General features: G+C 45.8%; 1 protein-coding gene across 8 annotated transcripts; it reads right to left on the bottom strand.

Annotated features, from left to right (window-relative positions):
- Positions 1 to 166: 166 nt before the first annotated feature.
- On the bottom strand, positions 167 to 24297 carry MFSD10 (major facilitator superfamily domain containing 10). 8 transcript variants are annotated; one of them, XM_050710473.1, is made up of 14 exons: positions 24154 to 24244; positions 23778 to 23879; positions 21450 to 21639; positions 19606 to 19702; positions 17165 to 17268; positions 16044 to 16202; positions 14023 to 14211; positions 9647 to 9755; positions 8552 to 8663; positions 7148 to 7256; positions 5339 to 5429; positions 3574 to 3621; positions 2356 to 2445; positions 167 to 1045 (listed from the first exon to the last, which is right to left on the bottom strand). In XM_050710473.1, the coding sequence occupies exons 3-14, from the start codon at positions 21618 to 21620 to the stop codon at positions 939 to 941; spliced, it is 1386 nt and encodes a 461-aa protein (XP_050566430.1). In that variant the 5' UTR covers positions 21621 to 21639; positions 23778 to 23879; positions 24154 to 24244; the 3' UTR covers positions 167 to 938. The 8 variants fall into 8 exon arrangements, 6 of the variants coding, with proteins under 6 accessions (XP_050566430.1, XP_035403120.1, XP_035403118.1 ...); XM_035547227.2 differs by lacking the exon at positions 23778 to 23879 and having other exon boundaries at positions 24154 to 24297; XM_035547225.2 differs by lacking the exons at positions 23778 to 23879; positions 24154 to 24244 and adding an exon at positions 23498 to 23723.
- Positions 24298 to 24708: the final 411 nt, after the last annotated feature.

Here is a 24708-nt window from a genome sequence, read left to right as displayed (position 1 = left end):
TGCTGAGAAGCCTCCGCAGCCCTGCCTGGGAGTTCTCACCCTGTCGGCAGTGGTCGGCTCCTCGGGGAGGCTTTTGGCTCCTGCTGTGGAACTCCGGACTCCAATCTTGCTCAGCCAAGTAGCAGCAGTGATGTTTGGCTTGGATGAAGCAGTGACTACGTGTGTACAACGTAACGGTTTATTTGTAATGCAAAAGGACAGCGGTTGGTCATCAAAAACATACCGTACAGTATTAGAAGTACGAAACATCTCAGTTGTGTATTAAAAACAGTCCACCTGTGCCAAAGTACCAGTCAGGCTCAGGAAGCCTGTAGTGTGCTGCTTGTTTTGGGTTTGATTGTCGGGCTTTAAGGCAGTTGATGCAGCTTTTACGAGGTCCGCTGAGAACTTGTGCAGATCTCATGAGGTGTATAGAAACTTCCCGTTAGCCAGCTCTTGTAAATTTGTTGTCTGGTAACGCGAAAACCAGGCAGAACTCCTTTTTGTGGTGGCTTTGGGCAGTGGGGTTGCTCTGGCTCGTGCTCATGACCAAAGCAGATGAACAAAGAGCAGCGCTGTATGCACTGCAGGGGCATGGTTAACAGCACTGGGTGCTGAACTCTAACTTTGGGCTATGCCGCGCAGCACAGTGCTGCTGTACTGCCACTCTCAGCTGGCCCAGCTTTGTCCCATGATCTGAATACTTTACTGAGCTGCATGTTCTTGGTTTTTTTTTTCTTTTTTTCTGTTTGCAGAACTAGCCAAGCCAGCTGGGAGGCCACAGCCAACAGAATTCCTGGTGGAGGCTGCAAGAAATCTGAAATTTGCTGTTGCTGCATCTTTGCATCTGGCCTTCCAGAAGATCTTCCGCTTTGGCTACTGGAGTCAGGTAGCAAGAATCAGGTCTTGGGGAGATCTTAGAAGCTGGTGACAGTTCTGTGGTTACTTGCTACCTTTGTCTACTCCTCCTTTGTCTGCTGTTTTATAGAACCAAGTAAAATGAAGGGGATGAGGAAGAAAGCTCCACAGACAGTGAAGCAAACCTCTGCCCCTGCCAGCCAGTAGACTGAAAAGGAAACAAATTTGGTTCTTTAGCACAGTTGTCCATGCATATAAGTGAGCAGGCATTCATAGCTCCTGCTCTCCATAACAAAGGGAGAACACAGGTGTCGGTACAGCTAAAATCACTGACTTTTTACTGTATATCCTTGCACGTTACTATTAGCCACCTCCTGCTTGTATCACCGGTAATAGTTCTCTTCCAAGGGAACAGCATGTTAAAGGTGGTTATTTTACGCAGGATATGTTCATTCCTGCCAGTATAGAAACTGGGGAAGTTCCTATTCACTTATCCCACTTTAGTCACTTGGAAACTCTCTTAACTCTTTGCCCCAGCACTTCCTCCACGGCTGCTCATGCGAAACACAGGTAAATCTAATGCTGGGGGGCATGAAGGGCAGTACGAGTGCTGCACTCTGGAGCTGTTCTGCCATTTTGGTTTTGCTGTTAAGTCCAAAGCTAGTCTCTTCCTTCCCGGACGTTCCCTGCACACAGTGCCCTTGCTGAGGCACAGGGCAGTCGTTTGTGCCAGCGTGAGCCAGTTTGGCCTTTGGGTGCAGTGAGGAAATGGGTGCTGGCTGTGCTCAGAGTTAACTTTGCTCAGAGTTCAGGCTCTGGCGTGCTGCATGGCTGCTTCCCCCGAGGGCCACTGGTCACTGCCCCGAGCACCAGCAGCATCGGCCTTGTGTGCCTGCTTTAATCTGGTTTAGGAGTTGCAGGAGCTTTTAACGCAGGAGAGTTCTTTTCATGTATTGCAGATTATTGACCGTCCCTGCCTAATTTGTACAACATGGGGATGGAGCTTTGTGAGCTGTTAGAGCAAAGGAGCCCTTGATTGATCTCACTGACTTGTTTTCCCAGAGCCAGCCCTGGCACTGAGGTAGCCCCATGCAGCAGGCTGGGTTTCTTGCCAAAAAGGCTGAAACTAACCCCAGAAAAGGTAAGAGCTGCTGGTCAGCTGCTGGCTCCTGCTGCATGCCAGGGTGTTCCTCTGCCTGTGCAGCCACGTACTGGGATGGGTTAGTTTGATGCTGCTGAGATGCCTAAAGAATCAGGCACTACCTTTGGCTTAGCGTTATCTCCGCTCGTATGAACCTTTCAGTTCATCCACGAGGCTCCTGTTGATGCTAACGGGGCCCTCGCCCTGCCCTGGCCCTTGCCGTGCAGCTCTCGGGGGCATCTCCTTCTGCAAAGGCAGCTGTAGGGCTCTGAGCTGGGGGCTGGGGTTTCCCTTCCTGATCTCCTCCCCCCCTACCCAGGCTGTAGGCTCCCCCAGGGGCCTTGGCAAAAGGAGGAAGGCAGAAAGGCCCCGCTCACCTGTGGCTGACAGGATCGGGCCCAGGGCCCTGGCCAGAGCCCCCAGGCTCCTCAGGATCCCCATCACTCTTCCTTTTTGGCCCGCGGAACCTGTGAAGGCAGAGAGTCATTAACCAGGCTGCAGCGTTGTTCTGCCTGGGGCAGGGACAGCCTGAAGGGCAGGGCACTGCTGGGGCTCTTGGAGCCGGTTCTTTCGGCCGTACTGCTGCCCACGTGTCTGCCCCCCCTCTCATTTCACACTCACTGCCCAAGCTGTAGTTTTTTTCTCCCGCAACAAGGTAAATGTGACTGCGTCATTAAACACTCTTCAGAACTTGTCAAGCATGCGTGTGCATGGACAACACATAGCTCACCCCCCACACACACACCAAACAACACTTAACAAAGACCAAAAAAAAAAAACACAGAAAAAGGCTAAAACTTTACCATGTATAGAAGAGCTAAATCTGCTTCCCTAGATTTTAAAGTAGTTAATATTTTTCTGCTGTGGCACAGGCATGTAAAATAGAGGTACATGGATGCAAGTTTAAGTAAAAGCCACATAAAAGTGCTGGTTAAAAGGAGAGCCCTACTTTTTCCCCTCAGCAAGCGCTTGTAGTGCTGGCGGCCTTGGTAATGAACCAAAGCTAAAGAAGGAGCTGGCTTCCACGGGTGGCAGCTCAGCTACATCTGCCTTACAGGGTTACGTAGCAACCAGCACCACATCCAGCTCTTTTCCAGGGAATCAGGAAGAAATGACTTCACTGCTGGCAGATGGCTGGTGGCTCCTTCAGAGACCCAGGCTCTTCCTTGCTCGGTGGTGTTTGTGCTCTTTGCCCAGGAGCCTCACTTTTTACCTCCTATTCTTGATCCTCTTCATCATGACCAGCACGGTGGTTGCCTCAAGTTGACCCAGCGCATTGGAACAAACCAGGTTCCAGAGTACTTTCCTGTACTTCATTGTGGGATGCTTTAGAAGTTCTCAGGGTTGGGATATTGTCTTCCCAGCCCCAGGGGTCCTATCTAGAGTCCTATCTAGCTTTCTTTTGGTAAAAAGAAAGAGGCATTATGGACAAGCCGCAGCCACAGTGCCTAGTCCAGCATTCAGACCTGAGGCAGCCCTATGCCCCAGCTGTTCCTCCTGATGCATCACCAAACTTGAGGTCACTCCCACATTTGAGCCAAGTGCATACAAAGTCACTTTGCCCAGGGGCTGCCCCTCCAAGCAAGGACACTCACCATAGCCTGATACCACCGCAGACAAACATGGGATAACAATGGCAGCAGCTGGAAAAACACACAAAAGAGACTGTCAATGACCAACAGAGAGTTCAGCTAGAAGAGCAATCGCGAAAAACACGTGGCCCAAACTCATTACTACTGCAGAGAAGTATGCTGAGCTCTGGGGCACTGCACCAACAATGAATCATACCATTTAATCCAGTCCAATAACAAAAACATCCCCTCAAAGCCAACCTGCACGAAGAGCCATGTGCTCTGAGCAGGTGTTTCCCATTAGTGCCACTCGTTCCACGAGCCCAAGGGAGAGGGGTGGGTAGGGCAGATCAGCTCAGGGGCAGCTTTGCAGAGGCGGGGGAAAGGAAGCGCTCCCATTTCCACCAGGCAATGAGCTGCCGTACACGGAACCCCGCTGTCCCCATGCACAAGGCTTTACTCACAGATGAAAGAGGCAGCTTGAGAAATAAGACAGTTAAGTCCAGCAAGAGGTTACAACATTTTTTTAAACAAAAAAGCCAAGAGCTGCTCAGCAATCACTGCCCTCTTACTGCAACAGGGACCTTTTCTGCCAAGAGGGAAGTGCTTTCAGCATGCAAAGCAGAATCTTTTCTGGGAAGGGAAGGATGATTGGAGAGCAGGAATGATGGATTTGTTACCTTAACTGCAGGCGCCCTAATTCCTTGGGGAGGGAGAGAATGGGAAAAGAGGTCCCTCCTGAGGCATTTCTAGACGGCTTAGCTAGGGAAGAGCCAGCGTCTTCCACCCAAGTACACAGACTGGGAACTTTTAACTTAGAAGCACAGTAGGACAAACTGAATACCACCTCTCACGCCTCTTCAGCAAGTGGCTTTCAAAAGCAAGGCAAGCTGTAGGTAAGAGCTAGAGTCTGAAACCTGTCCAACACATGGCTGTTCCTAGGCAAGCAAGCTACTAAACAGATGCAGTTTGTGGTTGGGAGTTTACTCCTAAATCAGTCTGCATCGTGCAAAAGAGAAGTCTCCTTTCCTAATTAGCCTTATTTGAAGCTTCTCAGCAATAGCAGTACTGGGAATATCTGAAATCTTTTCTCAGATAGACGCTTTGGTATTGCCCCGTCACTGATGAATCCAAGTTCATTCAGAATTGTTTCCCAGAATAATGGCTTAAGTTGTCAGAGTACCGTTTATGTAAGCAGTTATGCATCTTTGAAAACCATCTGCACTCGTCAAAAGCAACGGGGAGTTTAGCTCCCTCCCTGAACGAGGAGCTTGCAATGCAAGAGAGCAGGGCAGTGTCCAGCCAGCACAGCCCTGAGCCACGACGTTCAGGACAAGGCCGATTTGCCCTCACTCTTGCTCAGCCTGAATCTTGCTCCAGCCCTCCACCTTAATATGGTGCAGCTCTCGTCAGCCTGTTGCCTAAGAAATAATGCAGCCACTTTTGAAATACAAAGAAATGTTCTCTTCTTTTTCTGAGATGAGCTATTTAGTGAATATGTTGCTTCTAAGGTCTGGTGATGGGGGGAAAAAAAACAAAACACGAGCTCCGCAGTGAGATGGGCCAACAGGAGCACTGGGGATGCTTCCAAATATCACCATGGCAACTTCCTTGGATACAAACAACACGAGGAAGCAACAGACACTATTCCTTCCAGTTTGTATAAACAGAAACATCAACTTCTGCTACTAATACCTTGAAATCAGAAGTGTGCCTTTCTTAGTTAATGAATAAATATGCAAAGAAAAATTATGTGTGCTTAGAATTCAGGGCGTTTTGACTAGCTCACCAAAGGAGTACAGCAACAGTCCAATACTCAGCAGGGTCACATTTGCAGCCCATCCAATTAACAGGAAAGCTGGAATCAGCAACATAATAGCCTGCAAAAATGAATGAGTCACACTGTTACATTTAAGCCAGACTTGTTAAAGCCTCACTCCAGGTGTCCTACCAGGTCTTTTCCCCTGATGGAATTAGGCTTAAACCAGGGCGTCCTTTCCTCCCAAGCAGACATTGCAAATTCATCTGGACGGCCACACATAAGCACAATTCACTTCTCTGTTCTCTCCATGCCACATGACTGCAGACCACATACGCACTGGAGTCACCTGTAACACAGGCGATAGTTCCACAGCTCATCTCCCAGCTGAGGAAAACATTGTTTTCGCAGTTCTCTCACGTGATCTGCTTTCTTTTCTGCCTCATTGTGTGTGGAACTGTCTAGAAATTTAGTTTCATCTCTTTATCTTGTGAGCTAGCACAAGAGATCAAAAAGCTTGTGTGCTACAGCTCCTTTAATTTTTCACAGCAGCACTGCCTGATTCTAAGGGTTGTGTCAAACCCTCTTGAGCTTTTGGAGCCCGTGTTTTCGGAGCCAAGAAGAAAAAATGGAGGAATTCACTAGGAAAAAAAAAGAAAAAGTTATTGCTCTATTCAAAGGGCCTGGATTTCAGCTCCCCTGTGATCTCTCCCTCACACACATTTTTTTTTTCTGTGAAAACCGATCAGTTAAGACCTGCTGCACGGTTTTAATTCCACTCCCACAAAATGCCTCATTTTGAAAACTCGGTGATTAATGACACACTGTAACCACTACGCTAAGAGAAGCCACATTTGCCATACAATCCAGATCCATAAACAAATTGCCAGAATCACCGCAGCGAAAGGAAGAATTCCCACAAAAGCCACTCAAGCCACATGCATCTGCAGAAAACATGCCCAGGGGCCTGCAGGTTTCGGCAGGGAGCACGTGGGTGTGTACGAGAAGCAACTGGACAGTTAAACTAAATGAGTATTTCACAGTAACTACACTTCCCTGTGCAGGAAAGAGGAAAGAATATAGAGATTCACAGGGTGAACCACAGTTTGCATAAACTGCAGTGCAGTGACAGCGAACACAGAGAAAGATGATGCAGAGGACAGAGCAGCACTAGTGCAGCAGTGTGTTTTCTTAGGGAAATGCTTCCCCTGTGACACAACAAACACATCGTTAGCTTTTGCCTGCCAGGGAGCCGGGTGGAGATGATTTCCCTAGCAGAAATAACTTTCAAGAAAAGCCGGGTCAGTTCACCAGGCTGCAGTGCGATTTGCCACTGTTGAAATCACACTGGCCTCAAAATAACGCATAATAAATTGATGGAGGCTTTAGCTGTCCAAGCAGACGTGTTACCAAGCAGCAAGAGAAGTTCAGAAATGCTGGAAACCTGCTGTCTTTAGTTCCACACACAAACGTAAGTGACAAGACACATCTACTTGTCCCACAGCCATATAAGCTGCGTGAGCCATTCCCTGTCATCTCAGTGCAGTACCATCATCTCTACGATGAAAGAGGCAAACAAAGCAAAGAAATGCACACTTCTGTCAGAGAAACTTCTGCCTGTATGTCGGTAAATGCTGTTGTAATATGGAAGACCACAAGTTGTAGACTAGAGGAAGAATTCTGTTTACCCCTGCCCACCACTGAAATGAGACAGAATTTTCTTTTGATCCGACAAGTACAGCTATAGCCTCCAACCACCGCTTATTGCTCTTCAGACTGAATATATCAGATTTAAGGGGGGAAAGAAAACAAAGATTTTTATATTTTTTTTTTTTTTACCCTTTTTACAGCTCTGATTTCATTTCCTGGCTTGATTCGGCGAGCATAACCTCCCTGGATCGCAGCCATTGTTATTCCAATAAAGAAAAACATCTTGCCCTGCTGCATGCTATAAGGGAGGCAAAAACACAAGTTACAAAGTCATGCACAGAGCATTCCAACCTGGGATGCGCAGGTCCAGTGTAGACCCTTTCCTGAGCAAGAGAGAAAATGCCTTTAGATGCTCACGTGAGCAGTGCAAGTTCTTAATACGTGGACATTAATTTCCACGACAGGCAAACGGAAAGAAGATGAACCCATTACTCAGAGACAGGGTGGCTGCTGGCAAATACTGCAGTGGTCTCTAGACTGCTGCGATGTAGCTGAGTTGTTCCTAGGGTGGCCCACAAAGAGCCCACACGTTACCTCGTGCCATGGCAAATCCCTGCCCTACATGCAGGAGCCGTTGGTTTCCGAGGAATTGGCACAGGCACAGTGGTGATGAGGCACTGCACTGGGAAGCTTACACTCCTTCCACCCTGAAATATTTCAAGTGTCCCTTTCACCTCTTATCTACTGGACTATGTGGATGTTCTCAGCTAGAAGTTCTCACCTCTGTAACAAGCGTGTTTGACACACAGCCTGTACTGTCGGCATAAAGTCGAGTATCTCACTATGTGGCTATCCTGAAAGGACTGTGCAGAAGCAGGCTTAATGCACCAGAAGACCTTTCCTTGTTGCACACACATTAATTAAGCCACAAACTGTAATGAAAGACAGACATGAAGAGATGAGACAAAATCCTGAGAATCACTGAAAGGAAAGGACGCACATACGGAATCAAGCTGCAAGATCATGTTCCTGGCTGGGAATCTTCCTATGAGCTGGCAGGAAAAATATTTCAAGCTGAGCTTCTTTTAGTGGATTCTGTTCTTTCTGCTCTAGTGGTTGACTAGAGGAAATCAAACTCTCAGATGTAATGACTGTGCATCGTACGCAATGCAATCACATGGCTATCCCTCAATCCTTCGCCTTTTTTTTTGAGCCTCAAGATTTGTCTTGATACTGAAAAACTCTTCTGCGGAAGAAGAGAAAAGATTTTATGCTAAGCAATCAATACAACTAGCCCAGCTACAGATATTTCAGAAGCTTTAGTTTAATCTTGTGCATTGATTTTCTTTAGGTCTTAGAAGGCGTGCATTCAATGAGTATTTCCTGGGGTGAGAAGCGGTGTGCCTATTTTTTCTTAAATTCTTCCCACAAAGCCCAAGTGCAAATGAATGCAGTGGCTGTTTTTTGATTCTTACCAACTGATGTTAGTAATAGTCTTCAAGCCTCTTTCTTGAAAATAAAAGACCTTAAATTAAGCTTTTGGAAAATAGCCTAGATGAAATACATGACATGTATCTTTTAAGCATGCTGTACCTGCTGAACTGGAATCTCTGGTGAGTAAGAAAACTCAGCGTATACTCCAAACCAGAAAACAGGAAGAGGTACAGGAAATAAACCACGCCCAGCATTTTCAGATTCTGAAGATCTAAACAAAGAAAACACCACAAAAAAAAGGGGGGTGGGGAAGAGAGAAATATGGTGGTCTTTTTCAAGCATTGCTTTAAAATATAACAGCAACAGTTATATAATAGCAGTAGTTATAGCTGACATCAAATAACTGTACAGGGAAAAGGTCTTTCCTCAGATGCTCATTTTAAATAGAAACGTGGCAAGACATGCCATGAAATGGATTCTGCTCATTACCTTCCCTCTGGTGAGAAAAGAGCCCGGAAGACTGATCTTTCCCTGTGTCTTTGCGCTCTCACTCATCCAGTCCAGTCCCTATTCCTCACATTTGTACCCTCTGATTTCTTTATTTTTAATCAGTTCCTGTATTCAGTCTAATACCTTGCAATGTTGCTTTCAGGACTATATTGGCTAAAATACAGCATCCCTTCTTCTAGGCCATCTATGGTCTTTGATAGATAGTCTTACTTGTTTTTCTGTGAATGCACTGTTTAACATGTTTTCTCACGAGGCAAGTATTACCCCTTTCCTGATGCAACAGCAAGGATGATTAGTTGGTGGACCTGACAAATGTTGATTCATTTTCTACGGCTTAAATAATTTAATGTAGTGAAATGTCCGGCTCAAACCTTACATCTCCAAATCCTGAAACAAGAAATAAAATTCCAGTCTAAAATTTCTTGTTTTGCAGCTTGGACCTGTATATTAACATGTCCCTTACTTATGCCTTGAGCTGTCTTTTTAAATCACTTCACTTCCTGCAGCCAGTGCCTGAAGAATAAGCGAGTAGCAAGTCAGAAATCCTCAAAACACTAATGTCTAAAACCTGTTTTTTTCGGGAATATGAGGGTCAACATAAGTTTATAAATTAATAGGGTGGATTTTAAAAGAGTACTTTCTAAAAAGTACTGCTTCCAGAAGGGTGTGACTAAAATCTGCACTTAGAAACCATCCCCACATACAAAAGACATAACGTAATACAGAAAGCAAGTTAACACTTACTCTTCTCTGAAGGGGATTCCTTTCCTCGGGTGACTGCAGAGAACTGAAATAAGGCCAAAGGACTGAGCAAGTCAACGGCTGCCTGAAATCCAGATGTCACAGAGGAGACCTAATGACAGAAAGAGGTTTATTTAAAAAAACTCATGTAATTCCTACTGCAAGAAAATGACAGCAACAGTCAGAAGCGCTTCAATACCTACAAGCATTACCTGCGATGAAACAAGACCACTGGTATTGGGGTCTGAGCAACCCCCAGTAACATCCCAGACTTCCTGAACTGGCTCCAAGACTGTAACTAGAAGGTAAAGCACTGAAAGCAGTTTTCACTGAAAACAGATTCGTTCCTGGGTTGCTTGAAAAGCAGAAGCAGCTCATTCTGCACAGACTGAAGGTGGCTCGGTTTGGCTCCCTTTTTGCATCACCCCTCCTGTCCAATGAACATTTAGCGGGTAAGGAATGGCACACCTGCCTGCAGCCTCGTGGAAAGCTGGGGATTTGTGTGTGCTACAGGTCTGAGAGCAGTAGGTGCAGCAGCACATCAGGTGACAGCCTGGTGTGGTACTGGTGGTTCTTTTAGCCAGCCAGTGACACCTCCTGGGGAAGCAACGGAAAATACCATTTCTAGAGAGATTCCTTAGAGAGATTTCTAGAGAGATTCTACACACCCACATTGTGTGGCTTTTTAAGGGGAAAATTTATTTTGTAGCACTTCTGGTCCTCCTACTCCACACATCTCAACCTAATTATGCATCTGTTGACACCATCCCTGCTCTTCATCACCAGGAGCTTAGGAGGTGTTTTTTCATACATCTGTAGGGAATTAAATTTTTTAAAGTTGTTTATTATTATTCTAAAACATGAAAAGCAAATATATATATATATATATATACACACACACTGTGTAAATTCTTAAGGAAATGTTTCCTTTCAAAGTAGGAGAATTAAGGCTGTTACTTTGCAAGACAGTCACAAGAAGATATTAAGAGGGACTCAAGAATCCTAAATAATCGCATTTAGCATTTAATGCCCTCAAAGCACTGCACAGGCTTCATCTGATGCGCTTCCTCCTCATCCCAGCTGGGGAGGGACGAAGCTGCTGCCCCCTTCGATGCTGAGATTAAAGGGCAAATTACCAGCGGAACTTCACTTCAGCGCATGCCTCGAGGATACGTATGGACTGGGTTTAAAAAAAGCTGTAAACAAATCCACCTTTAAAATGGTATTAACACAACCTGGCTTGTTTTGACAGTCTTCTGAGCATCCAACAGCCCAGCTCTGGAGTCCGTTGGTCTCCCACCATCAGTCAGATCAATATACCAGGCTGTTTTACATAAAGCCACGAGGCTGCTGATCCACATAAAACAAACTGGGCTATTTGTTTCCCCTTCCACTGCATGTATTACAGAGGGTAAAAAGACACTCCCAAGAAGAAGTTTGCTCGTGCTTTTATGAGGTCTGTTAGAGGATTTCCTGAAGCTGGCTCATAGCAATCCTCAGTTCCTGTGTTTGTTGGCATGATGGTGTTTGTAGTGCAGCACACAGAAACTGGTAACAAGCAACTCTCTTCACGAATGTCTGCGAGTAATAAAAAAATCTGCAGTTTGTACCTGTTTTGAGTTATTCGTGTCAGACAGGGTGCCAAGCTGCTTTTGTACTAAAAGGCTGATTTTATTTATATAGAAATATATATTATTTTTTTTCTTTTAAACGTCTCCTACCTTTGCCCTAGAAGCAATGATCTAGAAATGACTTCACCCACTGATTGATGAAAAAAACATAGTAGAACTGATGAAAGCATTTCACCAGCCCCAAATAACAAAGCACACACTGCCCATTTCAGGGCATGTCACCAGCTATGTGGAGTTTAGATCCTCTTCAGGTTCAAAATCTACAATGTCGTGTTTACTCTTCGTGCTTATGACTTATTATTCAAAAATCGCTCAATTTCACTTCATAATCACCCAAAGCACCTTGAACATCAGACATTTCTCACAGTGTCTGTTTCCTGTTTTCCTCTAATGCAGAGAGATTAAGTAACAAGCCTTGAAGTCACGGAGTCTGTCCAAACCAGGAATGCAGCCTGGGCCTTCCAAGCTCCAGCACCAGCACTCAAACCAGACACCAGAGAACAAAGTTGTAAGACCCTCCCTTCAGCAAGCCAGCCTTGATCATAGCAAGCTCAGCTACAAATTGACTCAAACAATCTTAAGGGGGCTAGACTCTACTAGACGTGCTTCTATTCCTCCCTGCTACCAAGCAGGTCACAGCAGGAGCTGTTTTGGCAACTCACATAAGACCAGCGTCTCTGACAGGTAAAAGATAAAATGCTCCTGTCACTCTTCACCTAAAAAACTTAGGGAAGAGTTGAAAAAAGGGCAAAAAGGGTAGCAAAAACTCTGTTATCTTTGGATGAAAACTCATCCTTGCTCCCCCTGACCTCCTTACCTTCCCTTTTCTACAAGTTAGTTCCAACATAAATGAATGAAATACTTGCTCTTCTCTCGAGTCTCTTGGACTCAATGATCCCTGTGGGTCCCTTCCAACTTGGAATATTCTACGGCTCTCCAATGAAAAGGAAGACTGATAAAGAAACACGAATATCATGAGAACACAGCATGTTTCAAAGAACCAGATGTCCGATCCCGCTGACACACCTTCCTACCAGTTATCGTTATCATTTCCCCTTCTCACAGTTACGTCCTTCCAACATTTTCCACCACGATACTGCAGCAGCCCCTGCTCCAGCTCAGCCCAGCCAGGAGCCAGAGAGGCAGCCAGCACACCTGCCCTTACCCAGTTGTCTGGAGGCCAGGGAAACTGCTCCTCTTCCACTCCAAGTGGGAGAGATTACCCCAAAACCAAGCAAAGCAGCCTAACAAGAGCAATTAAAAATACCCTAGACCACACGAACTGTATGGGTCCACTACCTAAAGGCAAGCTGGAAGGAAACAGCACAAAAGCACTGATGCTGATCCCAATCATAAGCTCCAATGCCAGAAAAATCACCATCTCATCAGCAATTAAACAACTTGTCTACTTAACATGACCTCGAGAGGCACCTATAAACCTGCCTCACGCAACACCTACTGCTGCAGGGAGGCAGAGTCCCCCAGAGCAGGAAGAGAGCGCTTATTTTCTTATCACAGTTCAGTCACCTTGATGAGCACAGATTAGCTTATCTATCTTATTGGAAGAACTCCCAAGAGGATAATGAAAGGGGGAGGGTGTTGGTCAGGGATCGTACAGGAAGGCCCCAAAACCATTTATCCCTCCACAGCGAAGGTGGAATTGTTTTCAGAATACAGATTCACCCTGCAGCACTTCCTTACATAAACACGTTGCCATCACCCCAGAGTGCAGCTCTAACCAGGGACAGGATTTTATCTGGAATGCTTAGAAGCAGCCAAATAGGAAAGAGGAACAGATGACACATGCAAGAGCTGTAAAAAAATAAAAAAAATAAAGCTGTAGTGTTTGGGAACACACATAAGCAACCAATTCCACATCTGACACACCCTGCTGGGAAGCACTCAAGGAAGGTCTGAACCTTTGCCTGGCCAGGAGCGTCGCAGACAAGTTTCCTGAGCAGCATTTCTCTGTATCAGCTAGGTTTGGCTGTCCAGAGACTGAGCATGAGTCAACGTCTGGGTGCTGCTTAGAGGCAAAGGACGACAAGGAAGATCCAGTCCAGCTGAAAACCCGAAATCAAGTGTTTCATCCAGACACCTAGGACTGAATTCAGGCTCTCCCACACCACCAGTCTTCCAAGAGACTTTTTATCAGATAGAAATATCTTGGACAGTGTCTGATCACACGGTATTAAATCATGATGCTAATACGTGTGCTGCCCCACAAATCCTAACAGTTACTGGGATTTTAGACTTTTTCTCTCTGAGCTGTGCTGTCTTTCACAGATCTAAGAGTCATCGCTACTTTAGTGTTCACAATAATCAAGCACAGACAAAATAACAGTCAAAAAAAAAAATCTAACGTACTGGGCAACTGGAAGAAAATCCACGGCCTCTGGTGGATGTGCTTTTATGATTAGCTAAAAATCCTCTCTGGGGAGTCAAAATGATCAAAGCTCCCTCCCAGGTTTCCAAGAGTTATTGGAAAATTCACACTTAACACACCAAAGGCAGCAATTCATCATCACGCTAGCTATAAACAGTTCTCACGTTACCCTGGGCTAGGAGGTGGGGCCATCATACAACCACCTTGATATCAGCCTGAATAGTATGAAATCCTGGTCCCAGGAATGAGCTAAATTCTTGAGATATTGGCTCAGCCCCTTCTTCAATACTTCCACTATTTCAACAGTTCTCAGACCCTGTTTTTGCAAGGAAGACAGACCTTCAGATTGAGAGCTCATTTACCCGTTTTTCTTTGGGAAGTGTCTCCGGAAGCAGGAAGAAGATGAAAATTAAATCAGCCACAGCAAACGTGAGTGCTAACAATGCGGAATGACGATAGAAGACTTCTCCTTTCTCTGGCTCCATGGCTAGGTAAGCTCCAATCATGGGACCCAGGGTAAAACCAAGGGAGAAGGCAACACCAATCATTGCCTGCAACGATACAAATGCACGACACGTAGTTTTAGTCACCAGTCTGTTCAGGTAGCTCAGTTCTAAAGCAGTTTGGATTCCTGGCATTTGCCTTAAAGAAATGCAGACACATACACGACGTAACCAAAGAGCACTGAGTGTGAAAAACCTGTTATTTCCAAATATCCCATTTCATTTTCTGCCTATCCAGCAAAGCAGCAGTGACAAACTGCAACATGGTGAAGGGATATCTTAGGGATACTATTCCTTATACAATGATGAGTGAAAGGAAGTTGGGAAAGGGAATAACAAGTTTCACCTCAGGGATTGTTGAGCCAGCAGATCCTTCAGCCATAGAATAAACTTTTGTAGTGTAAAACTGTTTGGAGAAGACAGGACAGCACCATGGTAGGAATTCATAGTGATGTCTATAGCTTCTAAATTGCTTTGGTAATTTCAGTATTAAGGGATATATTTCTGATCGAGCAATATATTTCTGATAGAGGCTGAGAGGCTTCCCAGAACAACCTGAATGCAGTACAGGTACTAAAGAGGATTTATTAACTCGCTGTGAAACCAGCACAGAGGAAAAGAGGTAGAACCTGCACATAGGAGATGGGAGTTTAACAGAGAGAACATGGATTTGAATCATTTGTCTCAGTTTGGTTGCTTAACAATACAACAGTGCAGGATTTGGCTCATTTTCTTTAAGAAACATTCAAAGACATATACTCACACATGCAGGACCCAGAACTGTGCCATCCCAGAACACAATCCTCCTGCTTTTCAGTCTGTTTGCCTTTACCTTTAGCACTAAACTAAAGGAGGCCAGGACACACTCAGGTGTCCCAACTGACCCCCATCTCCAGCCCTGTTTCAGCCTGCCCAAGCAGCATTCTCTCAGACAATGCCCCAGCACACTTTGGGAACAGCACCAGTCAGGACTCTTCCCAGAAAGCAGAATGAACATGCCTACTCTGCTTTGGAAAAGAAGAGGGAGTTAAGCTGTATGGATATGAGCCCGAGCTACTTGCTCTCAAGCCCTAAAAATAAGCTATGACCCATTTTATTTCCTAGTGCTGTATGGCTATCCTCCTCCAGAAATATATCTTGTCTCACCAGGATTGTAATAAATTGTTTGGAAAATTCATTAGCGATCACTGTGAAATCCCCTCCCAAGACGCAGCTGCCCCGCACGGTGGTTTATAACTCTGTTAATAGAAGTTTGGGCCCCCAGGCTTTTTTTAAGATAAAAGATCTAACTGGCAATCCACAGGCAAAGCTCAGCCTGCAGGGTGTTTCCATCTGGTCTGCTGCCTTTTGGAAGAGGAAAGGGCAGCTGTTCAGCCCACTTGCTGCTCAGTCAGCCAAAGCCACATCCATCACCTGCTGAGCTCAGATCCTGAAGGCACTGCATCATCCAAGGAAGGCAGGGGCATGCTGGGCACTGCTGCTGCGCTGCCACAGCTTGGAAAGGTGAGAAAAAACAGTTGTCCTATAAGCGAGCTCCAGTTACCAAAACTGGGCCATTCTGAGATAAACGATCTTTCAGTTTCTCAGCTATTATCATCAGGATTAAAGTTAGCAGCAGGAGGAATGGTTTTACCAGTTAGGCAGGTAGCTTTTCAACCTCTAGGACATCTGCATTTCACTTGGAGGTGAAAGCCACTGACAAGGAAAGTGCGAGAGCTCGCCAGCAAAGCCGTCTGGCACATTTTCAAAAGCAAGGCAGTATAGGAGGTCGTGTTTTCACTTATCAATGAACACGCTGCTGAGGAAAATATTTGGAGCACCTGAAATCAATTAAAAGTTAGCCAGTAAACCCAAACATCTGCCCCACAGGTATAACTCACCATGCCCTTGCTCCGTGCTTTTGGAGAGTGCAAGTCAGCAATTACAGCTGTGGAGAGGCTGACGTTCCCTTTGCTTATTCCACCTATGATCCTGGAGAGGAGAAAAACGCTGAAGGACCTAGAGGCAGCCCATAGTGCGTAAGACGCCATCAAACCCATCTGCAGAAGAAAGAAAGGGTTCTTTATAAGGGGTGGGAAAGTTTTTCTTATTTCTGCCCATTTCGCTGCTAAACATTTGAGTTTCTTTTTCCGTTCTTCAACAGCTGCTCCAAAAACTATACGACAGAAATGCCTGAATATGCTGATACTGTGCTGTGTCCTGGACAGTGATATAAAAAAAAGTAGAACCAAATCCATAAGAACTTCATATATAATATAATGAAGTAGTGAGACTTAATAAAATAAAAAGTGTAAGAAAAGCTCAAAGGGAGCTAAATCAGCCCTGGGCACAAAACCACTTTTGTACATCCTGCTCCACTTGTTTCCAACAGAATTTTGAGTTCAAAATAAGAAGAATTCACACTTCTAGCCCTTTGATTTCATAATCAATCATAAGCACACATATATTTAGTTCACTTTCCACAGCCCAACAGAATAGCAGGCTTTGTACATCATTCACTGCCAAGTTCCACCATACTTTCACTGCTTCTGTAATTAGAACCCCATACTCTGACTAGCAACAGAGAAAACTTCTTGGGGAATGTTCATTTTCATAAGAAATCCGTCTTTTTTTCACTGCTACATAGCAATGTCTAACCAACGCCAGGCTCTGTGAAATAGGTCATGTAGCGATCAGCGCTCATTGGACACTTGGGGAATTAAAATTTACAGGGAGTAAATCCGTCATTTGTGAACTGTGCATCTGAACTCAGACTCTCCTTCACAGGGGTGAGGGACTTTGGAAAATCCCAGATAGGTATTTTGGTGCCTTCTATGTACAATTATGGAACCTCAGATTAAGCACTCAATTTCGGAAGCGTAGCCAAGTGACTTGGCAAGAAGCAGCCCACAACCATCACACCTGGAACACTCAATTTCCCAACCCTTTGTGCCAACCACAAGACCGTAGTGCCTTCAACTGTGCAGTGAGGTGACGTGACTGAAGTCAGCACGAGACATACCACTGTCAGCAAGATGACGGGCCTTCTGCCCCAGCAGTCTGACACAGCGCCAGTGAGGGGAGAGGAGAAAAACTGCAGGATGGAAAACATTGAGCCAATCAGACCTAAAAAAAAAAAAACCATACATAGATATCATTGCACTTGCTACTTTAATCTTAAATACAAAGCCAACCTGTTCCAGACCTACCAGTCTGTTAGGTCTGTTAAAAACACACAATGAAATGTAAAACAACAGCTATAAACAACAGCTTGTCTCTGAAACCAAACCACCCTCAAAACACCGATCTTGCAGGGTTATTTGACTGAGGAGGCAAAGGCACAGACAGGCCAGAGCAAAAGGGAGAAGCTGGATGGGTCACTGGTGACTTCACTGCTGAGAAGCTGTTTGAAACTCACTGGTTATAACGGCATGTAGTCAGTTTGGGAAACATTGGAGAATCTGCAAATGTTTTCTGTTCCTAAAGCAGAGGTAATACAGCCTCGAATAGTCACAGTTCTTTTAAGAATTTTTTGATTGTTTGAACCTGATTCTGTCAAATATAATTAGCTTTTCTTTCCTTCTTATCATGGAAAGAAGGACACGAGCACTGCTGTTTAGCGAGGCGCACTAAGAGGTAGGAGTGATTCCAACAGACTCCAAGAGTCTTTTGAAATCTGCCTCCAGCTTCTGTGATGTTTAATTCCTCTTTTCTCTTGCCATCTCTAGCTTCACACGCTCATTAATTTGCACTACACTCTCAACAAGCAGGCAGAAAAATGTCTTGCTGCCATAGTTTTTCCTCTAAAGGAAAAACTGGGTTATACATCTCAGATCATCCAGTTATCAAAGCTAAAACAGGCTGAGGAGACAGAGGCCAGAAGCACTGCTCCCATCGACTTTAAGGGAGGCAGAATATTGATACCAAACACCTTGGGGAGAAAAGTTCCTCATGATAGCTCAAAAGCCCACAAAAGCTGGTCCAGTTAAACATTGGTGTCCTCAGGGCCTCAGCATGAACAGGGCAGGTTTCTGCCCTGCACAGGCGGCAGTCTAAGCAAAGATGAAGGACAGCAGAAAATATCCTGCACCGGCCTCTGCTTAACATCCCAAGTGTAACGAACCTTTCCACTACAACCATTTAAGGTGCAACCAGAAAAGATGGGCTGAGACAGCAGTTGACTACAAATAAGATGGTTCCTCCATCCTCCCGGGCTCCCGCAGCCTTGGTCAGCTCTCCGGTGAGTTAACTCCACTCAACCTGGCAGCAAGCTAATCTAGGAAAAAGTGTTCTGCTGGTTTAGGAAATTAGGTGGATCACTAAGAGGAGCTGTCATCAGAGCCAGCAGAAGAGATGGAGTCAAATGTGGCAGATATCAGGTCAATGCAGCCACCTCGTCTACACCCTCACTGCCTGTGGATGTCAGGTAATTAGTGAACATCCCATCATTGCTCTATACCGCTCCTAAATGCTTTTCTCCAAGAGAGAAAGCAGCAAGGGACACCAGCTTCCTTCCTGAGCCAGTTTATTTGAAAGTTCCCAGTTACATATTATATTTTCTTTGAAGAGCAAAAGGGTCAGGTGGGCCCCTCTGGAAGGAGCAGGGAGATTTCTCCTTCCCCTTGAAAGCAACTGAGCCAAACCAAGGGATACAGCGCTCCCAGGGGTACAGGACACAGCAAGAAAAAGGAAAGGCAATGAATTGGACATGACTGGGAGCTCCCTGCCCCTTGTTTGAACAAATTCTGAGACTGTGAGGAGCCAGGAGCCAGGTCCCAGAGGAGACAGAAAGCGATTTCTGAGGGATTAAGGAAAACTGTTTCCTACCATTCAAAGCCAGTAATCCAACTGAAAACGAGCACTGGATTTCCTGCACTGCTCCTACTGGAGCTCACCCACACCAGAGTGTTCTAGTGACAGCAAATGCTTCTTGACCCTACAAGTCAGCAGCTCTACCGCGTTTAATAGGACTAATGAGATTTAGAAGCAGTGCTGCACTCTAGCTGCCCAGGGGGAGGTGGGAATTGAACTCACGAGCTCCTAATTCCAGTGTTCCCTACTGACTGGTCTCCAGTCACATACAGATCAATTGTGAGGGGAGAAGAATTTCTGTGACCGGGAGGGTAGAGCACAGCAGGCTCCTGACCCTCAGCTGGCAGTCTGACAATACGGAGCAGCAGGCCTGCATTTCTGAAGAACAAATTAGGATAATTCAGGTTAAAATGGACCTCTGGAAGGCACCTACTCCAACCTCCTGCTCACAGGGTCAACTCTGAGGTCAGACCAGAAAACGGTCAGGGTTTCATCTGGTCAGAGGCTGAAAACCTCTGAGAATGGAGACTACAAAACCTCTTATGCTCTTTGTATGTTTTTTATTTTTGTCAATTTCCCCATCATTCCTCACAACATTAGAAATAACTTGAAAGCAACGCAGATTTTGTTTCACCTGTTTAAATTCCGTACCTCCAAACAAGACACTGTTGTATTTCCGCTCGGGAGGCATCCCAACCATCACCGCAAACCAGTCCACGCCACGTTGCAACGACAAATACAATCCATCCTGCAAAACAGAGAGATGGGAAACAGAAGCAGGAAGAAAGTTGCTCTGCTTTATTTTCGAAGACAGCACCAGAGCTTAATGAACTAGACGTGATGTAAGATGATTCCTTCTCTCCTTATTCCCCCATCAAAAATTTCATAGAATCACAGAATGCTTTGGGTTGGAAGGGACCTTAAAGATCATCTAGTTCCAAGCTCCCCACCATTTCCTGGTTGACCAGTTAGGCTAAAAATAGCTTAAATTGGGAATGCTAACAAGCAACAGGTAATTGGGTGTATGTGTTTGGGTGGGTGGATGTCTGGATTAGATCTTTTTAAAACTATCAGGCCTGCTACTTGCTAAAACCAAGACTAAACAACAGTGGCACGTCCCGCATCCTTCACTTAATAAAGCAACCTGAGAGATGCTCTATCCCTCTGTGTACAGATAATTTAGACTGGGAGCGCCAGGGGCCTGTAGCTCCAGAAAAAAAAAGGTGGTGAGAAAAAAGAATGGTTCCAGAGAAGAGGAGGGGGACTTGAAAAGAAGGGGGCCCTATAAAAAGGGTGAAGATCCTGGTGATAGGAAATACTTTGGAAGTAAAAGATTCTGGAGGTCAGAGTCCGTGGTTAGGGTTAGAGACAGAGTAGGAGAAAAGACAAAGCCTACAGCTGCAGTTGGAGGCGGCCTGGGTTCTGACATAGAGGTGTGGGCTGAAAAAATAATTCTCCCCGACAACTTCTTCATCTTGTCTGGTAACACCTGAGAATGGCAACTGTGAGCAGCTGCACAGCTGGGAACCACCACGACCTTCTGCCCCGAGTTCCCAGAGCAGCAGCCACCTCCCTGCTAAGAACGGAAGTTGAAACCTGGTGAACGTGATGCTGGGGGTGGGAGCAAACAGGATTTCCCAGGAGGGAGGCCCCACAACCTCTCTGCAAAGCTTGTGCCAGGGCTCCATCACCTGCACAGCACAGAAGGGCTTCCTGAGGGGCAGAGGGAACCTCCTGTGCTCCAGTTTGTGCCCAGTGGCCCCCAGCACGTCCTGGTGCCTGGGGTTGTTCCTCCCCAGGTACAGGATTTTGCACCTCTCCTTGCTGAGCTTCATGAGATCCTTGTCAGCTCCCCCCTGCAGCCTGTCCAACAAATCCAGCCCTTAGCTATCTCTGGTGAATGAACTATAAAAAACCCTTAGGGATTTTTTGCTGGTACCACTGCCAGCAGCCAGATGACAAGGGTTAGATTTTGCGCACGATTTCCATTTAGAGCACAAAATGCATTTAGGCATCAGTGTCTAGTTCTTTGTTTATCAAGACTGGGGGAATCTAAGTTATCAGCTAGATACAAACACATATTTTTCTTCAGCCAGATCTTCTGTATCCCAGTTTTCAGAACTAAACCTCAGCTTCACAAAGCAACACACACATCATACATGAAAGCATCTTTTAGAGATGAAAGCAACTGCAGCACATGATCAAATAAAAAGGAAGAGACAGGGCCAGCAGAAGGTACGTACAAGGAACAGCCCCTAGGAAATAACTGAATTTTCCCCCAGAACAAATCCCTCACTTTAATGAAATAGCAAGAGGGAGGAACCTTATACAAGTTCACAAAAAAAAATCACTTTTCAAACAGTTTAAATGGGCTAGATGTTATTATTCTGCCTACAACTATTTGAGTTGCCCCGAGACAAGGGAGTTTTCTTCCACCCTCCCCTAAATACCTCATACCTAGCACTTCCAGCAGGCTGACCTCCTCTGTGACATACCTCAGTCCGGCTGTAATAATCAAGGATGGAAGGAAACAGCGGCAAGATGAGAGCGAATCCCAACAAGTCGATGAACAGTGCCAGGAAGACGATTGCAATAACACGATTGCTGTTCTGCTCTGGCTTGTCATTGACGGAGCTGCTGCTGGTTTCTCCCTCTCTCAGGGCCATGTTCACAAGTGCTTTGATTCTAAAAGATGACATTTATAGCCAGTTAACAGGAAGAATTTTGCAGGCCTTTCATAAAGGTATCTTGCTGATTCGTCTCACTTTCTGCAGACCTCAGAGCAATAAATGTAAGCTATGGCTTTATTAAGTTACCTCATTTTCAAAGGGAAGAGGGCCTCAACTATCTCTTCTTGGTTCTTAGCTCAACACCAAGTTTGCTCTCATAAAAAACAGACAATGAGGGCAATAAGATTACAAACTCTATTACAGGGGCATCCCAAATAAAGCAAAGAACTAAGAGGCCTTCAAAGTTTGTTAACATGCAAGTAAACTTCCCCAAAATGTTCAACCCAGTATTACAGTAAAACAGATAAGAAAGAGTGCTCGTTTTGATTATCCACATTCAAGTAACTACTTGAATGTGAGTACCTTCAATGTATACTGCAAACAACTACAGCAATATCACTTTTTTTTTTTTTTTTTTAAAAAAAAGGTAAACTACTTAACTATTGCAGGAATGCTGCCCTCAAGATAAATCCTGGAGGGCAACAACAACTCCAGAACAAAATTCTGAAACTTGATTTTTATTTTTTTTTCAATTTCTGGCTGACAGCCACCAATAGGGTTTATGAGCTGAGGAATCAAATGACTGAGGCAGCATTTTAGTTTGTCTGAAATATCAGAACTACTAAGAGGGAAGCTTTCTTTGATAATATTCCAAAACTGTCTTAAAGACCTTAATAAGGATGCAGGCCATATCACATTCAGTATTTAACAAATGAAGAAGTCAATCAACACTCTGCAAAACTTCCATTTCAACAGATATTAAAAACAAGGTGCAAAACACAAATCATGAATCTGCAAACTTCAGGTTTGTAAAACATTTTATCTCAGCCATAAAACAATGAAATCGTTTCCACTGCAAAAATCCCTGAACATATGTTACACTAAAAGAGTAAAAAGGGAACCAGAATTTCATCCAACTGAAAGTCATTCAGTACCAAAATATTCTTTGACTCTAATAAATCAGGACTGAAAACAGGACTAGATTTTTTTCAATATAAATTCTGTACTAGGTATGACATACCATATTACGTATACAAGGCACTGTGCATGTAAAATCATGCCAGACTAACTGAAGATCATAACACTTTGTTATGCTAAGCTATAAATTGCTTTGTTATGCCAAGTTATAAATATTTTCATGACATTTCTCTACTTGTGGATTAAGTTTACTAGTGCTGAAGCAGCATGAAAGTTCAAACATGATGAGGTAACCATGGAAGGGGGCCACCTGCAATCCATTTATTAAGCTGTTGGCATTATGCTTTTAAATCTGCCAGAGAACAGAAGGGTTTGGTTATGTTGAGGAGCCTTTTATTTAAAATGGTGTGTCCTCACCACTACAAATATTTAGCGTTTTTTGTTTACCCAAAGAATATAAGTGTATCTGGAACCCAGAGCAGCCATTTGTTTAGACAAGAAGTCCCTGGCCCTAGGTCTACCTAGCCACACATTTAGGGATGGGTTCATTATGGAAGTTTCTATCCTGTTTCTCTCACAATTTGGGTTTTATACCAAGGTAAACTTTATTCCAGGATTACTTACGCAGGGCAACATCCTTTATACCTCACTCCCGCTGCCGTTTCAGCTAGCGTGTGGCTTGAACCTCTTGATGCTAGCACTGACCTTTCAGCTAGCTCCAGTTTTGGCAATGTGGTTGCAGTTTCTCTTATGCAACATCCCAAAGCACTACATGTTTCTGCCTTTGTGCTCCATCGGTTTTGTTGTTCAAACCTCCCCATATTTTTCGTTAGGCAGGAAACCACGAAACATTTTATAGACCCTGGCACCCTGTCAGCAAAAACAAAACGCTTCACCTCCACCATGACATCTGAGTTCCGTGGGATGCGGTTTAAGCGGGGGGAGGTTTTGGGGTTTGGGGAAGTTGTTCCTTTGGACGTGAAGTTTCCCTGACCCCCTCGGCTCTGCCTCTCAGTGATTCCAGGCCCGTGTCCTGCTGGCTCCTGCCCTGGCCCTGTGATGACGCCCGGCATCGCTGCGCCTCTTGGGAAGCGCTGAGCGGCCCTGCCCTGCCCCACGAGCAGGGATGTGGGCTCTGGCAGCAGGGCGAGCTTCATCCTTCTGGTGTTTTCTTACCGGCGCTTCCTCCTTCTGAAATCGCCTAGGTCTGGCTTCACCTGCTTAAGCCTTGGGAAGGCTTCTCTGTCTCCTTAACAAAGTCTTGAATCAGGTTAAGAGCTGGATTTTCAGCCAGGAAAAAAAAAAATTAAATCAAATCTCAGATCAGAGAGGAAAGAGGGGCCTGCGAGAGAGAAAGGGGCGGCCGGGCAGGGCCGCGGCGGCGGAGGGCGAGGACCCGCCGTCCCTCCCCTCCTCCTCCTCGGCGGAGCCCCTGGGACCCGCACCCCGCTGAGGCGAAGCCGTGCCGGGCTCTGCCCGCCCCCCTGCCCTCCTCCCTCCGCCCTTCCCTCCCGTGCCGCCGGCAGGGCCGGCCCGGCGCCGGGCCACCTACCGGTCCTCACGGGGGGAGCCCTCCCGGAGCCGTCCCCTGGGGATGCTGCGGGGCTGCGGCTCCTGCCGGGCTCGCCCCGGCGGCCTTCCTCTTCCGGCAGGGGTTGGAGCCGCTCCCGAGGCCCCGCAGCGGGCGCCGCCGAGGAGGGAGCCCGCCTCCGGCCGCCCGCCTCCTGCCGCCCCGCTGAGGGGAGCCCGAGGGGCCGCCGCCATCTCCGTCGCAGCGCTGAGGGGAGGCGAGGGGGGCTGCCTGCCAACATCGAGGAGGGCGCCTGGCCGCGGTGGTGCTGAGGAGGAGCAGCACTTCAAGAGGCTCTTTGAGAGACCCAGAATAATAAAAGACTGCCCCAGCTCTAGTAAATTATGAGTTTTGCACTTAGGGGCGTCTTGTACTACACACTGTAGCAGTTCTTTCTCGTATCAAAGAGATATTTTTTTGTAGTGAGAATCATAGAATCATTAAGGTTGGAAAAGACCTCCAAGATCATCTTGTCCAACCATCCCCCTACCACCAGTATCACCCATTAAACCATGTCCCCAAGCACCAAGCACCTTT

Source organism: Cygnus atratus, chromosome 4, assembly GCF_013377495.2.
Source record: "Cygnus atratus isolate AKBS03 ecotype Queensland, Australia chromosome 4, CAtr_DNAZoo_HiC_assembly, whole genome shotgun sequence".
In the NCBI taxonomy this organism is placed as follows: domain Eukaryota; kingdom Metazoa; phylum Chordata; class Aves; order Anseriformes; family Anatidae; genus Cygnus; species Cygnus atratus.
Note: the sequence above shows the minus strand (reverse complement) of the source record. Positions and strands in the feature narration are given on the sequence as shown.

Coding starts and splice junctions, on each gene's coding strand:
- MFSD10 (XM_035547224.2), bottom strand. CDS start 23,422: ATGGGGAGGTTTGAACAACAAAACCGATGGAGCACAAAGGCAGAAACA. Junction 17,269..19,605: donor CAACAGTGTCTTGTTTGGAG/GTACGGAATTTA, acceptor TTTTTTTTTTAG/GTCTGATTGGCTCAATGTTT. Junction 14,212..16,043: donor AAGCACGGAGCAAGGGCATG/GTGAGTTATACC, acceptor GTATCGTTGCAG/GCAATGATTGGTGTTGCCTT.